Source organism: Odontesthes bonariensis, chromosome 16 (assembly GCF_027942865.1).
Source record: "Odontesthes bonariensis isolate fOdoBon6 chromosome 16, fOdoBon6.hap1, whole genome shotgun sequence".
Lineage (NCBI taxonomy): Eukaryota > Metazoa > Chordata > Actinopteri > Atheriniformes > Atherinopsidae > Odontesthes > Odontesthes bonariensis.
In genome coordinates this window covers 8535970-8551858 of record NC_134521.1, presented here as the reverse complement: position 1 = coordinate 8551858, position 15889 = coordinate 8535970, and the positions used below count along the sequence as shown (strand labels likewise).

General features: G+C 42.0%; 1 protein-coding gene across 1 annotated transcript; it reads right to left on the bottom strand.

The window, feature by feature from the left end:
• Window positions 1-3913: 3913 nt before the first annotated feature.
• angptl5 (angiopoietin-like 5) lies at window positions 3914-11476 on the bottom strand. The gene is made up of 8 exons (XM_075487140.1): window positions 9953-11476; window positions 9025-9190; window positions 8321-8424; window positions 8149-8242; window positions 6805-6908; window positions 6610-6730; window positions 4367-4552; window positions 3914-4266 (listed from the first exon to the last, which is right to left on the bottom strand). Exons 1-8 carry the CDS (start codon window positions 10007-10009, stop codon window positions 3953-3955), a joined length of 1146 nt encoding a protein of 381 aa, XP_075343255.1. The 5' UTR covers window positions 10010-11476; the 3' UTR covers window positions 3914-3952.
• Window positions 11477-15889: the final 4413 nt, after the last annotated feature.

The window sequence follows — 15889 nt, the reverse complement described above, 5'->3', positions numbered from 1 at the left end:
GGAAATTAAAGGTTTCACTTCAGCTTTTCTGAAATGAGACACGACAAGACTAACCTTTGGGGCTTTATCATATCCAAGTTACCCCGACCCTACCTAATCTGCCCCTCACATTGTGTGATGACAGCCACACTCTTAGCTGCTGTTAGCTTAGCTCACCATCAGTGTTTGCTCCTCTAACTGAGAGCGCTCCGTCTCCTGCAGGTAAGACACTGACTATTCAACCAGAGCCTCATTAAAAGTTAAATAACAAATAAAGAACACAATCGCTTGGCCCTATTTTCTCTCCCTTCGTATCACTGCCTGCTGTGTGGACCGTGCAGACCGAAGCGCAGACCGAGCAGTCCCCTGCTTCCGAGCAGCAAACACCGTAACAGGTGCGCTTTAAACTCAGGCCTCACAGCAGGAACGGAGGGATGAGTGGTGGCTTTGAGTATTATTCGACCATTTAATCTGACGTCCACAGACTCTGTAATCTGGAGGGTTCGGAGCACCGTTGTTAAAGTTGCTTCGACATGTGAACTTTCTGGAGATTAACCAGGAGGAAGCCTGGGTTTCTCTTTTATCTGTAACTCTGTCGTTAAATTGGTGAATGGATGCTGTTGGATCTGTATTAAAGGATAATTTAATGAAACTTGGGTTTGATTTTTGAAGATTTTTCCTGCCTTTGTGCACTTCTTCTTGTATTTATCGATGTTTTTATCATGCAGCTCGTGGCTCACACACATTCATGTGCAGTTTACTGTTTATTGGTTGCCGTATGTTCGCAGATGCACAGCGCCACCTACTGGGATGGCTCGGTTTAGGTGTTTCCACTCAAGCATGTATTGGACTCGCTGCTCTTATTAAACCTCGGTGCAGATTTAAGAGTAACACAAACTCTCTGAGTCACGGACACTTTTATGAAAATATGCAGCTCACACTGAACAGCTGGGTCTGATGACCTCCCAGATGAACTCAGGATTTATTACCTCCAACTACAGAAAGTCTCGGCTTCAAAGGGATCATTTCCACAAGGAAGAAATGTGTTATCGCAGCCTCGGTCAGCGAGGAACTGAGGCTGTGAGGCACGCTTGAGTTTAGTGTGTTAAACTTTCGTTTGTTTTATCCTCACTCAGCTTTGAATGGTTTACTCTTTTATACCATCACAGAAACCCCCAAAAATTGATTTTATTGATGTCAAGTATTATTTTAATAGTTTTATTACAGTTTTATTTTAAATGTGCTGCCATATGAATGAAAATGCCATAACATTTGTTGTGCAAACACACTCTTTGGCTTGGATGGATAAAAGGGGAACAACAGGCAGTGTTTACATCAGGAAACAGACACGAATCTTCCTGCTCATCAGTCCTAACCTGAACCTGAAATCATGTTGGGCCTAAACATTTGACTCTTGTTTCTCCTTTATTAACCAGGTAATAAACGGAAGTTTAAAAGATATAAAAAAGGTTTAGTGCTTTCTGTTTGCTGGACAGAAGTCGGTAACGGATGAATTTGCTGTTTTTCAGCCCGGACTGCCTGTAAAGTGTGAACGTCACAGAGACCTTTGGTTTACAGAAGCCAACCCATCCCTCCAGCCTTTTATGAGAGGAGGTGAAGCAGCTTGTTGGCACGAAGGGATTCTAACTATGATGAATCTGATGTTTGGAAATTAAAGACATGCTATGCAACTTTTTCATGGTCATAAAATTGCTTGGCAATCATCAGTTTGCTTGGCTGACCCGTTCCGATGAAAACGGTGACATTTCCATCTCCATCTGGTGGCCCTAGCCTGAAAGAGCGCTTGCAACTTTGCCTGTGGCGCCGTGTGCTTTGTTTAGCTCTGGAAGTCTCGCGACACACGAGAGCAGAGAACTACTGCTTCACGGCAGGTCGTAAAGGGCTCTGAGCCGAGCCAGGTAGCCTGAGAGACACACCCCCTCTCCATTAGCTGTGGACAGCTAAATTGAATGCGGTTACGGCTAAAATCGTTACATTTTCCAAGTCAAAACTTGTGAAAACGATGTTTGGTTAGCAGCCATTGAGCTAACCACCGTTTTCATCAGTGGATGTAGCTGCTAGTATATAGACAAATGTTGAGCAGTTGCTGTGTGCAGGTTAGCAGTGATGTCGGTGTAGAACTTGCCGTTTTCATTACAATAATTTTGAATGCGGCTTGCTGGAGTTGAAGGTATTTGAGTTGTAACTGTAAAGGTGAACATACTGTTATGTATTGTTCCTGCCTCACGAACTATATCTAAAATAACAATTCTCTGTTTCTGAAGCGGCTGGCTATAGCACTAGGACTAGACATGTCCGTTTGTGTTTCTTTCAGTGGATGTTGCTATAAGGACTTTTGTAGAACTACATTTGTACAAATACACAGTCTTCCTGCGCCAAGTAGTAGGTCTTGGTGTAATGAAATTAGGCTATGTTACGATCGCTTCCAGAATGATCTTTTTAGGACTGTTATTATTACTATTTGGGTGTGTGTGTGTGACTGTGTTCACTTTCTCATGCGGACCCAGGAGAAATAAACCGTAAATTGCCTCTGGTGGGTTTACGACAGTCTGGCTAGACTGTCGCCTATTTTCTACGGAGTTCCCCCTACAGCTTTGGGGTGTGTATTGCATGGTAAACAAACCCTGTATTACTGAGCCCTGCTTTAAGGCGTAATAATATATAATTAGGGCTGGGCAACGATTAAAATGTTTAATCTAATTAATCACATGATTTCCCTGATTAATCACGATTAATCGCATTTGTACACAAAATCCAAAAATGAATCCAAAAGTAGTGTATACCTTTTAGCATTTAGTTTTATTTTAAATGTGCTGCCATATGAAAGTGCCATAACATTTGTTGTGCAAACACACTTTTAACATCAGCATCTTTCTGTAGTTTTTATGTAGAAGCCTCGCTCCACTGTCTGTTTCCTTGAATGACTTGCTGCTATCAGTTGTGTGTTTTGCCTTTAAGTGATATTTTAGACTGGAACTACTACGGTGAGAAGACAATTCAACTTGGCTGTAAATGCAGGAGTTTTTTTAAATTTATTTTGAAATATGTGCTTTTAAGTTGAAACAAGTAAAACAGGAAGTAGCGCCGGTTAGCTTCGTGAGCTTCACACAGAGACCGAGGAGCACCTGTAGCGGTGATGTTACCTGCTAGTTTATCTTTATTTTATTACTCCATGCTTCGTGGTGTTTGGTGTAACTGTGTGAATGTGATGCATTCAACAGACTTTTACAATAATAAAACCTGCGTTAATCCGCGATAAAATATTTATCGGCGTTTGTAGGAGCTATTTGTAAAGTTAGTTTTTGTTTTTTGGTTCTAGTTGTAAATTTAATTTACTAATTATGAGTAACTTTATTTGATTAATTTCAGTGCTTTATTTAGATTAGATTTTTTTGCTAATATTCTTTGTTAGTTATTTGTTTAGAATATTTTGCTAATTGGGTCACACTGGGCACCTGGAGTACCAGGATGCACCTGGGTGGGCCATTGGGTTTTTTACCAGGGAAAAGGAGAGAGCAGCAGGTTTTCTTTGTTCTTTTGTTCGTTGTATTGTTTGGAAATAAATAATCAGAAAACGCAAGAATTCATTTTTGGACATTCATCTTCTTTTGCCTGCGTTAAACCATATCCCCATGGTGCATCAGTGTTCTTTTGATTTTGTTTGATTTAAGTTTAATTTGTTTTTTATGGACAAATGGCCACTACAGCTTTAAATAATTAACCAGTTAACGCGATAATAACGAGTTAACTCGCCCAGCCCTAGTTTCTAAACTAAAATGCAGACAGAAGCAACAGTGACAAACAGAATTAGAAATTACAGGAATACCTGCTTTGGACGGTCGTTAAATCTATGCAACGACAGCACAAAAGCTCCTCTGATTGGTCTAAATGAGGTGAAACGGTTAAACTCTGAGCATTTTATTTTGCAGGTGCACAACGCTGCTGCTTGTTATCAGTTGTTAGTTGCGATCCGTCTGATTTTCATGGTGACAGATTTGATGGTGTGAGGGACTCCGTTGTGCCTCCAGGTGTCCCACAGGATGCACGTCCTCTGGTTCTTCTCCCCGTCCTCAGGGGAGCAGTTGAGGTTGGCCAGGCCGCACTGGTTGAACCACCACCCCGTGTGGTTGTGCTGAATGCTGCAGCTCTCCACCGAGCTGTTGGCCATGGCGCAGAAAGGGTTGCAGCCGTCGTTGTCCACGTCTGAGGCGCTAAAGGGAGCCGTGTCCTGGTTCTGTTCCTGGTCGTAGCCACGGAACGCATCACCTGCACCAGAGCGGGATTTCAAGTTTGCAACGTTAGATAAAAAGAAAAAGTTCGGCCCCTGAGGATGAACTTTGTGAAGTGTTGAATTTCTGAGCCATACCGGCGCTGCCTGCATATCTGCCCAGGTGTATCCTGAAGGACTGCATGTCGTTGTCGAGGCGGAAGTCATCGTACGATGCGTAAGAGGTGACGTCATCTTTGGAGACCAGAGCGACGTGGAGCTGAAAGCGAGTTTCTTTCTGGTTTACGATGTGAAACACCTTCTTCAGGCCCAACCAATGTTCTCCTACACACACACAAACACACAAAAGAGAAGGATTCTGTCCAGATCAGACACACGAGTGAGAAATGTTTTAAAGAAACAAAAACTTTCCTGTCACATTAAGTACAGAGCTGTGAAGCAGCATGTTAAATCAAATCAAATGAAATTAAAAACGTCTTTTTTTAAAAAATTATTATTATTATTTAATTTTTTTCTTCTTCCAGTTATTTATTTATTAATTTTTTTTTAATAATTAGTATTGCTATTATTATCATTGCTTTTTTTCTTGTATGTACCTTTTTGTTCTGTTGCTCACCGTTTGTAAATTAACAAAATGTGCAATAAACATGTTTAAAATAAATAAATAAATCAAATCGAATTTATTTGTAGCACATTTCATGTGCAAAACAATTCAAAGTGCTTCACGTAAAATAAAAGCATTGCAGCAAGGAGTGTAAGAAGCATTAAAAATACATAAAAGAATATAAAGAGAAACAAATAAAATAATTTAAATGAATTTAAAAACAAGCAACAGTCCAGATAAGTTCAAAGATATCGTGCAGATTTCATGCATAGACACATGAGAAAAGAAATGTTTTTAACCTGGATTTAAAAATGTCTCCATTTGGTGAGAGTTTAATCTCCACTGGCAGTTTGTTCCACTTGTTTGCAGCATAACAGCTAAATGCTGCTTCTCCATGTTTAGTCTGGACTCTGGACTGGACCAGCTGACCTGAGTCCTTGGATCTAAGAGCTCTGCTGGGTTTATATTCTCTGAACAGATCACAGATTATAAACCATCAGCAGGCTTTTAAAATCTATTTTGTGACTGACTGGAAGCCAGAGTAAAGATTTTAAAGCTGCTGTGATGTGTTCAGATCTCTTAGTCCGGGTTAAAACTCCAGCAGCAGCGTTCTGGATGAGCTGCAGATGTTTAATGCTCTTTTTGGGAAGTCCAGTTAAAAGAGCGTTACAGTGATGGAGTCTGCTGGAGATTAATGCATGGATGAGTTTCTCCTGGGACAGAAAACCTTTAATTCTGTTGATGTTTCTGAGATGGTGAAAAGCTCAATCTCACTTCACATAAAAACTTGGACAGGAGGAAACAGCCAGTCTGGTTCTGTTCAAAGTTGACACGAGTCAGACTCACAAAGTCACTGCAGCCAACCACAACATGTGTCTAACACGCTTCCTCTGTTTTCTGATGGCTTTTTAATAGGGCTGGGCAATGATTAAAGTTTTTAATCTAATTAATCACATGATTTCCCTGATTAATCACGATTAATCGCATTTGTACGCAAAATCCAAAAATGAATTCAAAAGTAGTGTATAGCTTTTAGCATTTAGTTTTATTTGAAATGTGCTGCCATATGAATGAAAGTGCCATAACATTTGTTGTGCAAACACACTTTTAACATCAGCATCTTTCTGTAGTTTTTATGTAGAAGCCTCGCTCCACTGTCTGTTTCCTTGAATGACTTGCTGCTATCAGTTGTGTGTTTTGCCTTTAAGTGATATTTTAGACTGGAACTACTACGCTGAGAAGACAATTCAACTTGGCTGTAAATGCAGAAGTTTTTTAAAAAAAAATTTATTTTGAAATATGTGCTTTTATGTTGAAACCAGTAAAACAGGAAGTAGCGCCGGTTAGCTCCGTGAGCTTCACACAGAGACCTAGGAGCACCTGTAACGGTGATGTTACCTGCTAGTTTATTTTAATTTTATTAACTTTATGGTCACTTTATATTTTTAAATTGTTTTTTAAATTCTTAGATTATTTTTAAAGTTTTCATAATTGTATAAACATTTTTATTGCTTTATTATGTCTGCTAGTGGATGCTTGAATTTCCTTCGGGATCAATAAAGTATCTATCTATTACTCCATGCTTCGTGGTGTTTGCTGTAACTGTGTGAATGTGATGCATTCAACAGACTTTTACAATAATAAAACCTGCGTTAATGCGCAATAAAATATTTATCTGTGTTAAATAATTAACAAGTTATCGCGATAATAATGAGTTAACTCGCCCAGCCCTACTTTTTAAATACAGTAAAGGTTCTTCTGTGTCGTGCTGTACAACCTGCAAGGTGTCCAAAGCCATCAGCATAGTCAGCCCAGGGCCGTTTGAAGTCGGTCAACCCATCGGTCCTCCTCTGCATCACCGTCCATCCACCTCCCATGTAGTCCATCTCACAGAACACCTGCAGCACACGTTGGTTTGAGCGACGAGCGCCCAGCCAGCGGCAGACTGTGGAGGACTCAATGAATCACGTACCTCAAACGAAGAGTCTGTATTCTCTGGATGAACAATGTAAATACCGCTGGGGATCTTCGGAACCACTGACAGGAGACTGTCTTTGATGTCACTGCAGTCTCGTCCTGATCAAACCAAACATTCAATTCAATTCAATTCAAGGAACTGTTTGCTAAAACAATTTCACATGTGATTCTGATGTGCTAAAATATTTAGTTTGAGCCTCTGAGCTTTCATTTGGAGCATTTTTATTCAAAACATTCATTTTCCAAGTAACAAAGCTGTCAGGATGGGGAATTATTTTGTATTTTGCTTTGAAATTATGGACAAAACGATGCAGCAGTTTTAAATATTAAAGGGATAGTTCGCCTCTTTTGACATGAAGCTGTATGACATCCCATATTAGTAATATCATTTATGAACATTTTCTTATCCCCTGCTGCGTCCTGTGAGCCGAGTTCCAGCCGAGTTTTGGTGTTCAGCCCCAACTGTAATCACTTTTAAATCCAGGTTAAAAACATTTCGGTGTGCTTATGGTTGAGTTTATATTTTTCTTTTTCCCCTCTTATTTGATTGCTTTTAACTGTGTTTTAATTTTTATTCTATTTTTTTTTTCTTTAAATTGCTTGTTTTTATGCTGCTTTATGCTGTTCTTTTAAATGCATTGTCTTTATGTAAAGCACATTGAGTTGCCTGTTGTATGAAATGCGCTGTATAAATAAAGATGCCTTGCCTTGACGAAAGTAGTCCGGCTAGTTGGCTGGGGTTTAAAAAATAAAGCGTTTTGCTTCTCAAAACAACATGCGTTCAAAAGAGTAATACATTTCCATCACAAAATCGTTCTCCAGGAAAAAGTCAGACCTCACAATCGCTTGGCCCTATTTTCTCTCCCTTCATATCGCTGCCGCCTGCCGACAGCCGCGCCTGTTACGGTGTTTGCTGCTCTGAAGCAGGGGACTGCTCGGTCTGCACTTCGGTCTGCACAGTCTACACAGCATGTCGGCAGGCGGCAGGCGGCAGTGATACGAAGGGAGAGAAAATAGGGCCAAGCGATTGTGAAGTCTGACTTTTCCTGGAGAACGATTTTGTGATGCAAATGTATTACTCTTTTGAACGCATATTGTTTTGAGAAGCAAAACGCTTTATTTTTTTAAACCCCAGCCAACTAGCCGGACTACCTTCGTCAACGCCAAAACGAGGCTGGAACTCGGCTCCCAGGACGCAGCAGGGGGTAAGAAAATTTTCATAAATGATGTTGCTAATATGGGATGTCATACAGCTTCATGTCAAAAGAGGCGAACTATCCCTTTAAGTCCACAGCTAAAAACACTGTGAGGAGTTTTCAGTCTGAATGTGATGAGTCACCGTGGGACTGCACAGGTTTCATGGAGTACATCTCAGCGTTGCTTCTCTGGACCTCGGAGCTGAGTGTCTGCACCTTGGTCATCAGCTCTGCGACCTGGAAAGGTGACGTCACTGTGAGCACATCCAGCCAATCAGAGACTCTCTAACAGAAAGCAGAACGCTCTTCTTCTACCTGAGCGCTGAGGACATCCAGAGCTGTCTGCTGCTCCTCCATCACATCCCTCATCAGCTTACGGGTGCTACGCCCAAAGGCCAACAGAGACTGCTGTAGCTGGCCTGTGCTCACACACACACACACACACACACACACACACACACACACATCCTTGTTAACCTCCCACTGCAGGACCGAAGAGAGTTTAGTGAGTTGTGGGGTCCACCCTTTCTAATGTTCCTAGAACTATGAAAATAATCAGGCAAGTCCCAAAAGAAATCTTGATATTAAAAAATCACTTTCAATAAACACAATTTGAAACTCTATTTTACATGTTTGTTTTTCAATCACATGTGGGTAACCGTTTCTGACCTTCGTGCTTTGCAGGGTCCACCTTTACACACATGAGATTTTTTAGAAAGTTATGGGGCTCGCTTTTAACATTTTACACTTGTTAGGTCTGCCGTTATAAATATTTCCTTTAAATTAGGATCTATCAAGTTCAACCCCAAACCCCTAATCTAACCTAAACATGCATTTGTCTGGACTTGATAATTTAATTTGAGAAAACCTAAAAATTTTGTTACGTGTTATTGATACTTTCATCTGGCTAAATAAACTAGATATACACACACACACACACACAGACACACACACTGATCAGCAAACTGTGGGGATGGAGCTAAGATTGCTGAAATACAAAGAAAACCACAGGGCTTCACCACAGATGGAGTGTTTCTCATCCCGGAGCAGCTTGACGGTGATGTCACATGGGATGGAGCAGGTGTCCCGATCTTTGACCTCACCAAAGTGTTTCTGGCCCCTGACAGGTGCATCAGAGAAGTCCTCGGTGACCGTTTCTGATTGGTTCAAACTGTTTCCCTTGATCTGGTAATAATCAGAAATAAAATGATTACTTTGGGCTCCGAAATTCAGCACACAAACACACTGCTGAGGGGCTGTTGAGCAGCAAAGAAAGCGCTGTGATCTCTGCCACTGGAGAAGATGTAAAAGAATTAAACTCACAGCCTGGGAAGATGTAAAAGAATTAAACTCACAGCCTGAGAAGATGTAAAAGAATTAAACTCACAGCCTGGGAAGATGTAAAAGAATTAAACTCACAGCCTGGGAAGATGTAAAAGAATTAAACTCACAGCCTGAGAAGATGTAAAAGAATTAAACTCACAGCCTGAGAAGATGTAAAAGAATTAAACTCACAGCCTGGGAAGATGTAAAAGAATTAAACTCACAGCCTGGGAAGATGTAAAAGAATTAAACTCACAGCCTGGTATCAGCAAAGTTTCAGACCAAATGTCCTGGTGACTGAGTGAAGCTGGAGCAGCCCTGTAAGTTCTGCTCATGCTTGTTGTTTTGTGTCCTTTAAATACTTTAGCAACACTTCAGAGGACTAAAGTGTCTTTCTTTTCAAGATCAAACAGCTCAACTCTGATGTATAAACCCAGCAGAGCTTCCTGCTCATCCTCATCACACTCATATCACACATGAAGCTCTACCAGCTGTGTGACGCTTCGTCCTGTGCAGCCACAGAAAAATGCAGCCCCCTGCGAGGCTAATCAAACTCCAAAACTTTATCACTTCCTGCCCCAATTCCTGACAAGTTTGGTTAAATAAAAAGCAAATCATACATACTGTGGAGGAAAGCAGGTGAGGCAAGAGCAAAAGGAAGACAGTCGTTGTCCACATCATCTCAGTCTGACTGCGATCACTTCCTCAGGAGCGAGGGGGGCTGGACTGTGTCCACCGGCAGATACTCCTTCATTTATGCTTATTCTTCCCTGAAGTCTGCTCATCGACCGGTTCTGCTCTGGATCTGCATCTTCACCCCTCACTCTCTCCTCAGACTCTCTTAACAAGAACAAAAATGGGAGGAACTGACGGCTGTCACTCCCTCTTCCCGTGATAGCGTCCCATAAGAGGAGGCTGAAAACCCGAATATGTTTCTGATAAAGGAGCTGAATGTGCACATTCTAGGTTTGTGGTAAAGAGTCGTTACCTCCCCCCTTAGTGTGTGCATTACCAGGCATTGTTGTTTTACAGGTTATATCCTGCCACCAGCATGAGGAACAGATGTGTGTGTGTGTGTGTGTGGGGGGGGGGGGCTTGTTTTACTGAGCACTTTTGTCTCTGAATGTGTCCTTTCAGATGCAGGTTGGGTACAGCAAAGGCTGATCCTCTGATCCCCTCGCTCACATTTCCTTGCAAACTACCAACAGCCTCCCCTGAGGGACAGACCAATAACTTTGAGTTAACTGGGCATTTAAGCAGCTAAGAAAGTGAAAAGCAATATAGAGCTGCAGCACATTCCAGTCAGAGTCCAGCTGGAGCCGGCCTGCCTGCCTGTCGCTTTCTTGGAAAACGTTGCCGTGGGTGCCAAGGAAAAGATTTGCTGCTGTTCCCAACCTGTGTAAGTTTACAGCCACGGTCAGCAGGAGGAATGTGAAAATCCTGGTGCCACAGCCTCAGGGCCCCCACATCTGTGCTACGTTACATGCTCCAGCCGACGAATCTTTGCCTGTCGATGACAGCAGAGACGATGAGAACGCTCAGGCAGATGCACAGTGTGTGTTTAATCAAGTCAGTAATCAAAGTTTGAAAACTGGTGGCTGGAAAGATTAAAGCTGCGCTGCCTTGGAGTTTTGCTCAATATGCAGAAAGTTTATTGTGGAATCTTACAGAAGCCCAGAGTGGACGTGGTACATTTAAACTTTTTTTTGATGGTTTTCTCGAGATAACGACTTAATTTACCGATGGTTTTCGAGGCCACTTTTTCTCCCCAGTCCGCTACTGTTTATTTGTGTTTATATGTATTTCTGCCAAAGGTTTTTACCCATTTTTACCCCCTTTCATTGAAAACTGAATAAAGTAGCCTATGAATCAAACATGGAATGTGGAGCGTTTATGAAAAAGCACAAAGCAAATCCCACTGGTGTGACAAGCATTTCGTTTCCTCGAGATAACGAGTTATTTATCTCGTTATCTCGAGAAAACGATAACGGCACCTCTCGTGCATCATTCGGTAACCATGGAGACGGCCTGGTCCCCTCAGCTGGTCACTGACGAAGTCGCCTATATCAGCAAAGAGAAAGTGTTATCAGTCACCTTGAGACTCTCTCTCTAAAACCTAACAATCAGGTTAGAAATCTCTGGGTAATATTGGACTCAGACCTGAACTTTAACAGCCACATTAAATCAGTAACATCAGCAGCTTTTTACCATCTAAAAAACATTGCCAGAATCAACGGAATAGTGTCTAAACCAGACTTAGAAAGACTGATCCATGCGTTTGTCTCCAGCAGGTTAGACTGCTGTAACGGCCTGCTCACTGGGCTCTCTAAACGGCCTGTAAGACAGCTGCAGTACATCCAGAACGCTGCTGCTCGAGTCCTGACTAGAACCAGGAAATACGACCATATTAGTCCAGTGCTCAGGTCTCTGCACTGGCTTCCTGTCGCTCAGAGAATAGACTTTAAAACAGCTCTGCTCGTGTACAAGTCTCTTCACGGTCAAGCGCCAAAGTACATCTCTGACATGTTAGAGCCATATGAACCAACTCGGGCTCTGAGAACCTCAGGCTGCTTGTGCTTTTTTTTTTTTGTTTTGTTCTTTTCTCAGCTTGTCTGCTTCCAGGTGCTCCTGGTGGTTCTCCGCCTGGATTCACCCACAGAGGCCGTGGATTGTCTTCTGTTTGATTTCTGCAGGTGCAGCAGCTGGTTGTCTGTCCGATCAATTCTTTCTATTTCGTCCCGTTTCCTTTTCTTTGCTCTCCCTCTTTCCCTGTCAGGTTCGGCACTATTACATAAAAGTTTTAATCTAATTAATCACATGATTGGCAGTGTTTACAGATGACTTTGTTTCTGTCGACTCCGCCGTCTGGAAGAACTTTAAGATGAAAATGGCCGAGTAAAAGTTCCGTACCCTTCTCCATGTTTGGTGGATCCGCCGATTACTTTCTTTTCCGGTTCCGCAGCAGACGGCAACAGACTTTTACAATAATACATTTTTTTTTTAAATGTAAAAAAAACAGCGTTAATGCGCGATAAAATATTTATTGGCGTAAAATAATTAACGAGTTAACGCGATAATAACGAGTTAACTCGCCCAGCCCTAGTTTTAAGTTTTCCTTTAAACAACATGTCCAAAATGTTGTGCTAATAATGATGGAGCAGTTTGCACCTCCTGAATCAGACTCTGTGAAAGGATTTGTCATTACAATTACAATTAATTGAATTCCAATTGGCTTGAATTGGACTTTATTATCTAAGTGCCTTGAGATGACATTTGTTGTATTTGGCGCTATATAAATAAAAATGAATTGAAAAATTAATTGAATTGAATTTGTCCAAAGAAGTGAGACCAGCTCCTCAGTTTAGCTGATTTGTTCGCATGAGTGTGAACAGGCGATGAAAGAGGTGACCTCATTTACAGGGAGTGTTTAAAATGAGGTTCAGCTGTATCTCCTCTGAATAGGTGTCTGCTCAGCTTTGGATTGTATCTCAGTTGGTACACGGTGTTGAGGCGGCTGAGCAGTAGCTTTGCCCCAAATGAGCTGCAGCTAACAAACAGAATTAGAGTTTAGTTGAGCACTCCCTCCGAATGAAACGTCCTTGTTTAATCCAGCAGAAACAGTCGGTTTTTCTGCTCCTTCTGCTTTATATTCTGTAAACCACGACGAAAGAAATTAAACTCAAAATGCAAAGAGAAGATTCAGCTCTGAAGGACTGCCAGAAACAACTCCATCAACACTTTAACGCTGCCACCTACTGCCCAAAAGGAGCATTACACAACACGTCATGGTCCAACCAGATTCAAGCTTTTAATGTGTTTAATATGAATGAATGAATGAATGAATGAATAAAAACTGCAGATGGGTAGATACATTAATGTTGGGGTGGTTGGTGGCGTGGTGGGTTGAGCGGGCGCCCCATGTACAGAGGCTATAGTCCTCGCTGCAGCTGGCCCCGGTTCAATTCAATTCAGTTCAATTCATTTTTATTTATATAGCGCCAAATACAACAAATGTCATCTCAAGGCACTTAGATAATAAAGTCCAATTCAAGCCAATTGGAATTCAATTAATTGTAATCATAATTATTTATAAAATAATCCAATTCATTCATATAGAGCCAATTCAAAAACACTTTCCTAGCTAAGGAAACCAAGGGTTCGAGTTCCGCATCGGAAGGCCCTTTGCTGCATGTCTTTCCCCCTCTCTCTGCCTCCTGCTTCCTGTCTCTCTTGAACTGTCCTGTCAATTAAAGGCATAAAAGCCCCCCCCAAAAAACTTATTTATAGACAACCTGTCATGAATAAATGAATAAAAACTGCAGACAGGTAGAAATATTAATGTTACACAGAGTAAAATGTTATAAATTAGCTCGACAGTTATAGTTAAAAGTTGAATAACAGGGAAGTTTTGGCATTAAATCAACAACTCGAAGGCCAGAAGCTCATTATTCCCTCATCTTGTGTTTTGATGATGGTCAGATAAACTGTCACTGTTGAAAACATCAACCTTACCATCAGGATACTGATCATTTCAAGTTGTATTTCCTCTCATTTTTTTTTACCTTCTCCCTTCGTTTGTCAGCCATTTGCAGCCATAACAGCAGTTATGTTGTCCACCTGCCTGAGAACCATCAGCGAGCAACACGAGTTGTCATAAACCGCTTCTAATTCAGAGGAGAGTTTGTGGAATATGTTTGGAAGTCTCACACGGATGGAGGCTGGAGCTGAGTCAGAAGAAGAAGAAGCATGAAGGCCTGAGCATGGCTTAAAGGAAAGAGGAGGCAACTGAGAACTGAAGTGGAAGATGCCCCAAAGACTTAGTTCTAGGTAAATATCGTAGCTCCACTCTTCAGAGCAGTGAACAGGTCGACTGAAAGGCGTCTGCTGACCTTTTCTTCAACCTCAGCTTGTGAAACTCCCACATGGACACAGATAGGGAGTTCCGGCACCTTATCGGTCGCTCCCTGATAAGTTCCTGTGGCACATTGTGCTGCTATCCTCTTTGTGTTGGGCCAAGACCAGCGAGGAGGGAAACGTCCATGAGAGAAAGTAGTGTTTGATGTTAAAAAACATCCAGTTTTCCCATTTCGTGTGGCTTCTCCCCACGTGAAACAGATCCATCCCTGACCAGGTTCAGGTCCATATTCTGAGTGGGTCACAGAGTTCGGAGAAGGTTTTTCATTCCCAGCCCGTGCCGTCACCATGTGACTAAGGACACTCGGGTGATGCTCAGCGCCTGGTTTCCTCCTCACACCGCTGGGACTCCGGCCAAATAGGTCAATCTTTCTTTAATCAGATCAGAAGATTTTGCTTTTCATCATCAGACGTCGGTTTGGCTCTAACGGGCTGTCATGTGCTTCTGACTGAGGAAAGGGTATAAGTGGCCTGGCACTGACAGTTCCTTCTGTTCCTCACCTGCCTGACCGAGGCCTCGTGGCAGATCTGGGACATCTGCTGCTGACCAAACATCGTCTGTGTTCAGAGGCCACTGGGCTTTCCTGCACTTTAGATGCTGAAGAATCGTTTTCCTCAGATCTGCTGGTGGAGTTAGGAAGAATGCACACTTGTGAATGTTATCACTTAAAGGGATAGTTCTCCTCTTTTGACATGAAGCTGTATGACATCCCATATTAGCAACATCATTTCTGAACATTTTCTTACCCCCTGCTGCGTCCTGTGAGCCGAGTTCCAGCCTCGTTTTGGTGTTGACGAAAGTAGTCCGGCTAGTTGGCTGGGGTTTAAAAAATAAAGTGTTTTGCTTCTCAAAACGATATGTAAATGTACTTTATTTTTACAGACGATCCATACGGTGTACCAAAGTGCTTTACAGCAGGTAATAAATAAAGAGAAGAATAAGTAAAAACAAATAAAAACAATAAAAGAACAGTGAAAACAATAAAATACAACAAAATCGATTAAGATAAATTAAGATAAAAGTGTCATCATACTACTGGGTATTAAAAGCAATCCTAAATAAGTAGGTTTTTAGCCTAGATGTGAAGAGGCCCAGGTCAGAAATAAGAAGCAGCTGGACGGGGGGCTTATTCCAGAGCCTGGGGGCAGCTTTGGGAAAAGGCTCGGTCACCCCAGGGTTTGTATTCTGACCTGGGCACTTCCAGCAGAAACTGATCTGTTGACCTCAGAGCTCTACCAGGACTGTTAAAAGCTCAGATAAATATGCGTTCAAAAGAGTAATACATTTGCATCACAAAATAGTTCTCCAGGAAAAAGTCAGACCTCACAATCTCTTGGCACTATTTTCTCTCCCTTCGTATCACTGCGTGCTGCCGCCTGCCGACAGCTGTGCCTGTAATGGTGTTTGCTGCTCGGAAGCAGGGGACTGCTCGGTCTACACAGCAGGCAGTGATACGAAGGGAGAGAAAATAGATTGTGAGGTCTGACCTTTTTCCTGGAGAACGGTTTTGTGATTCAAATGTATTACTCTTTTGAACTCATATTGTTTTGAGAAGCAAAACGCTTTATTTTTTAAACCCCAGCCAACTAGCCGGACTACCTTCATCAACACCAAAACGAGGCTGGAACTCTGCTCACAGGACGCAG

Excerpts from the sequence above, each read along its gene's own strand:
- angptl5 (XM_075487140.1), bottom strand. The coding sequence starts at position 10,009 with ATGATGTGGACAACGACTGTCTTCCTTTTGCTCTTGCCTCACCTGCTT. Across the intron at positions 9,191-9,952 it reads CTCACCTGCTTTCCTCCACA|ATCAAGGGAAACAGTTTGAA; the intron begins GTATGTATGATT and ends GATTATTACCAG. Across the intron at positions 8,243-8,320 it reads TGGATGTCCTCAGCGCTCAG|GTCGCAGAGCTGATGACCAA; the intron begins GTAGAAGAAGAG and ends TCACCTTTCCAG.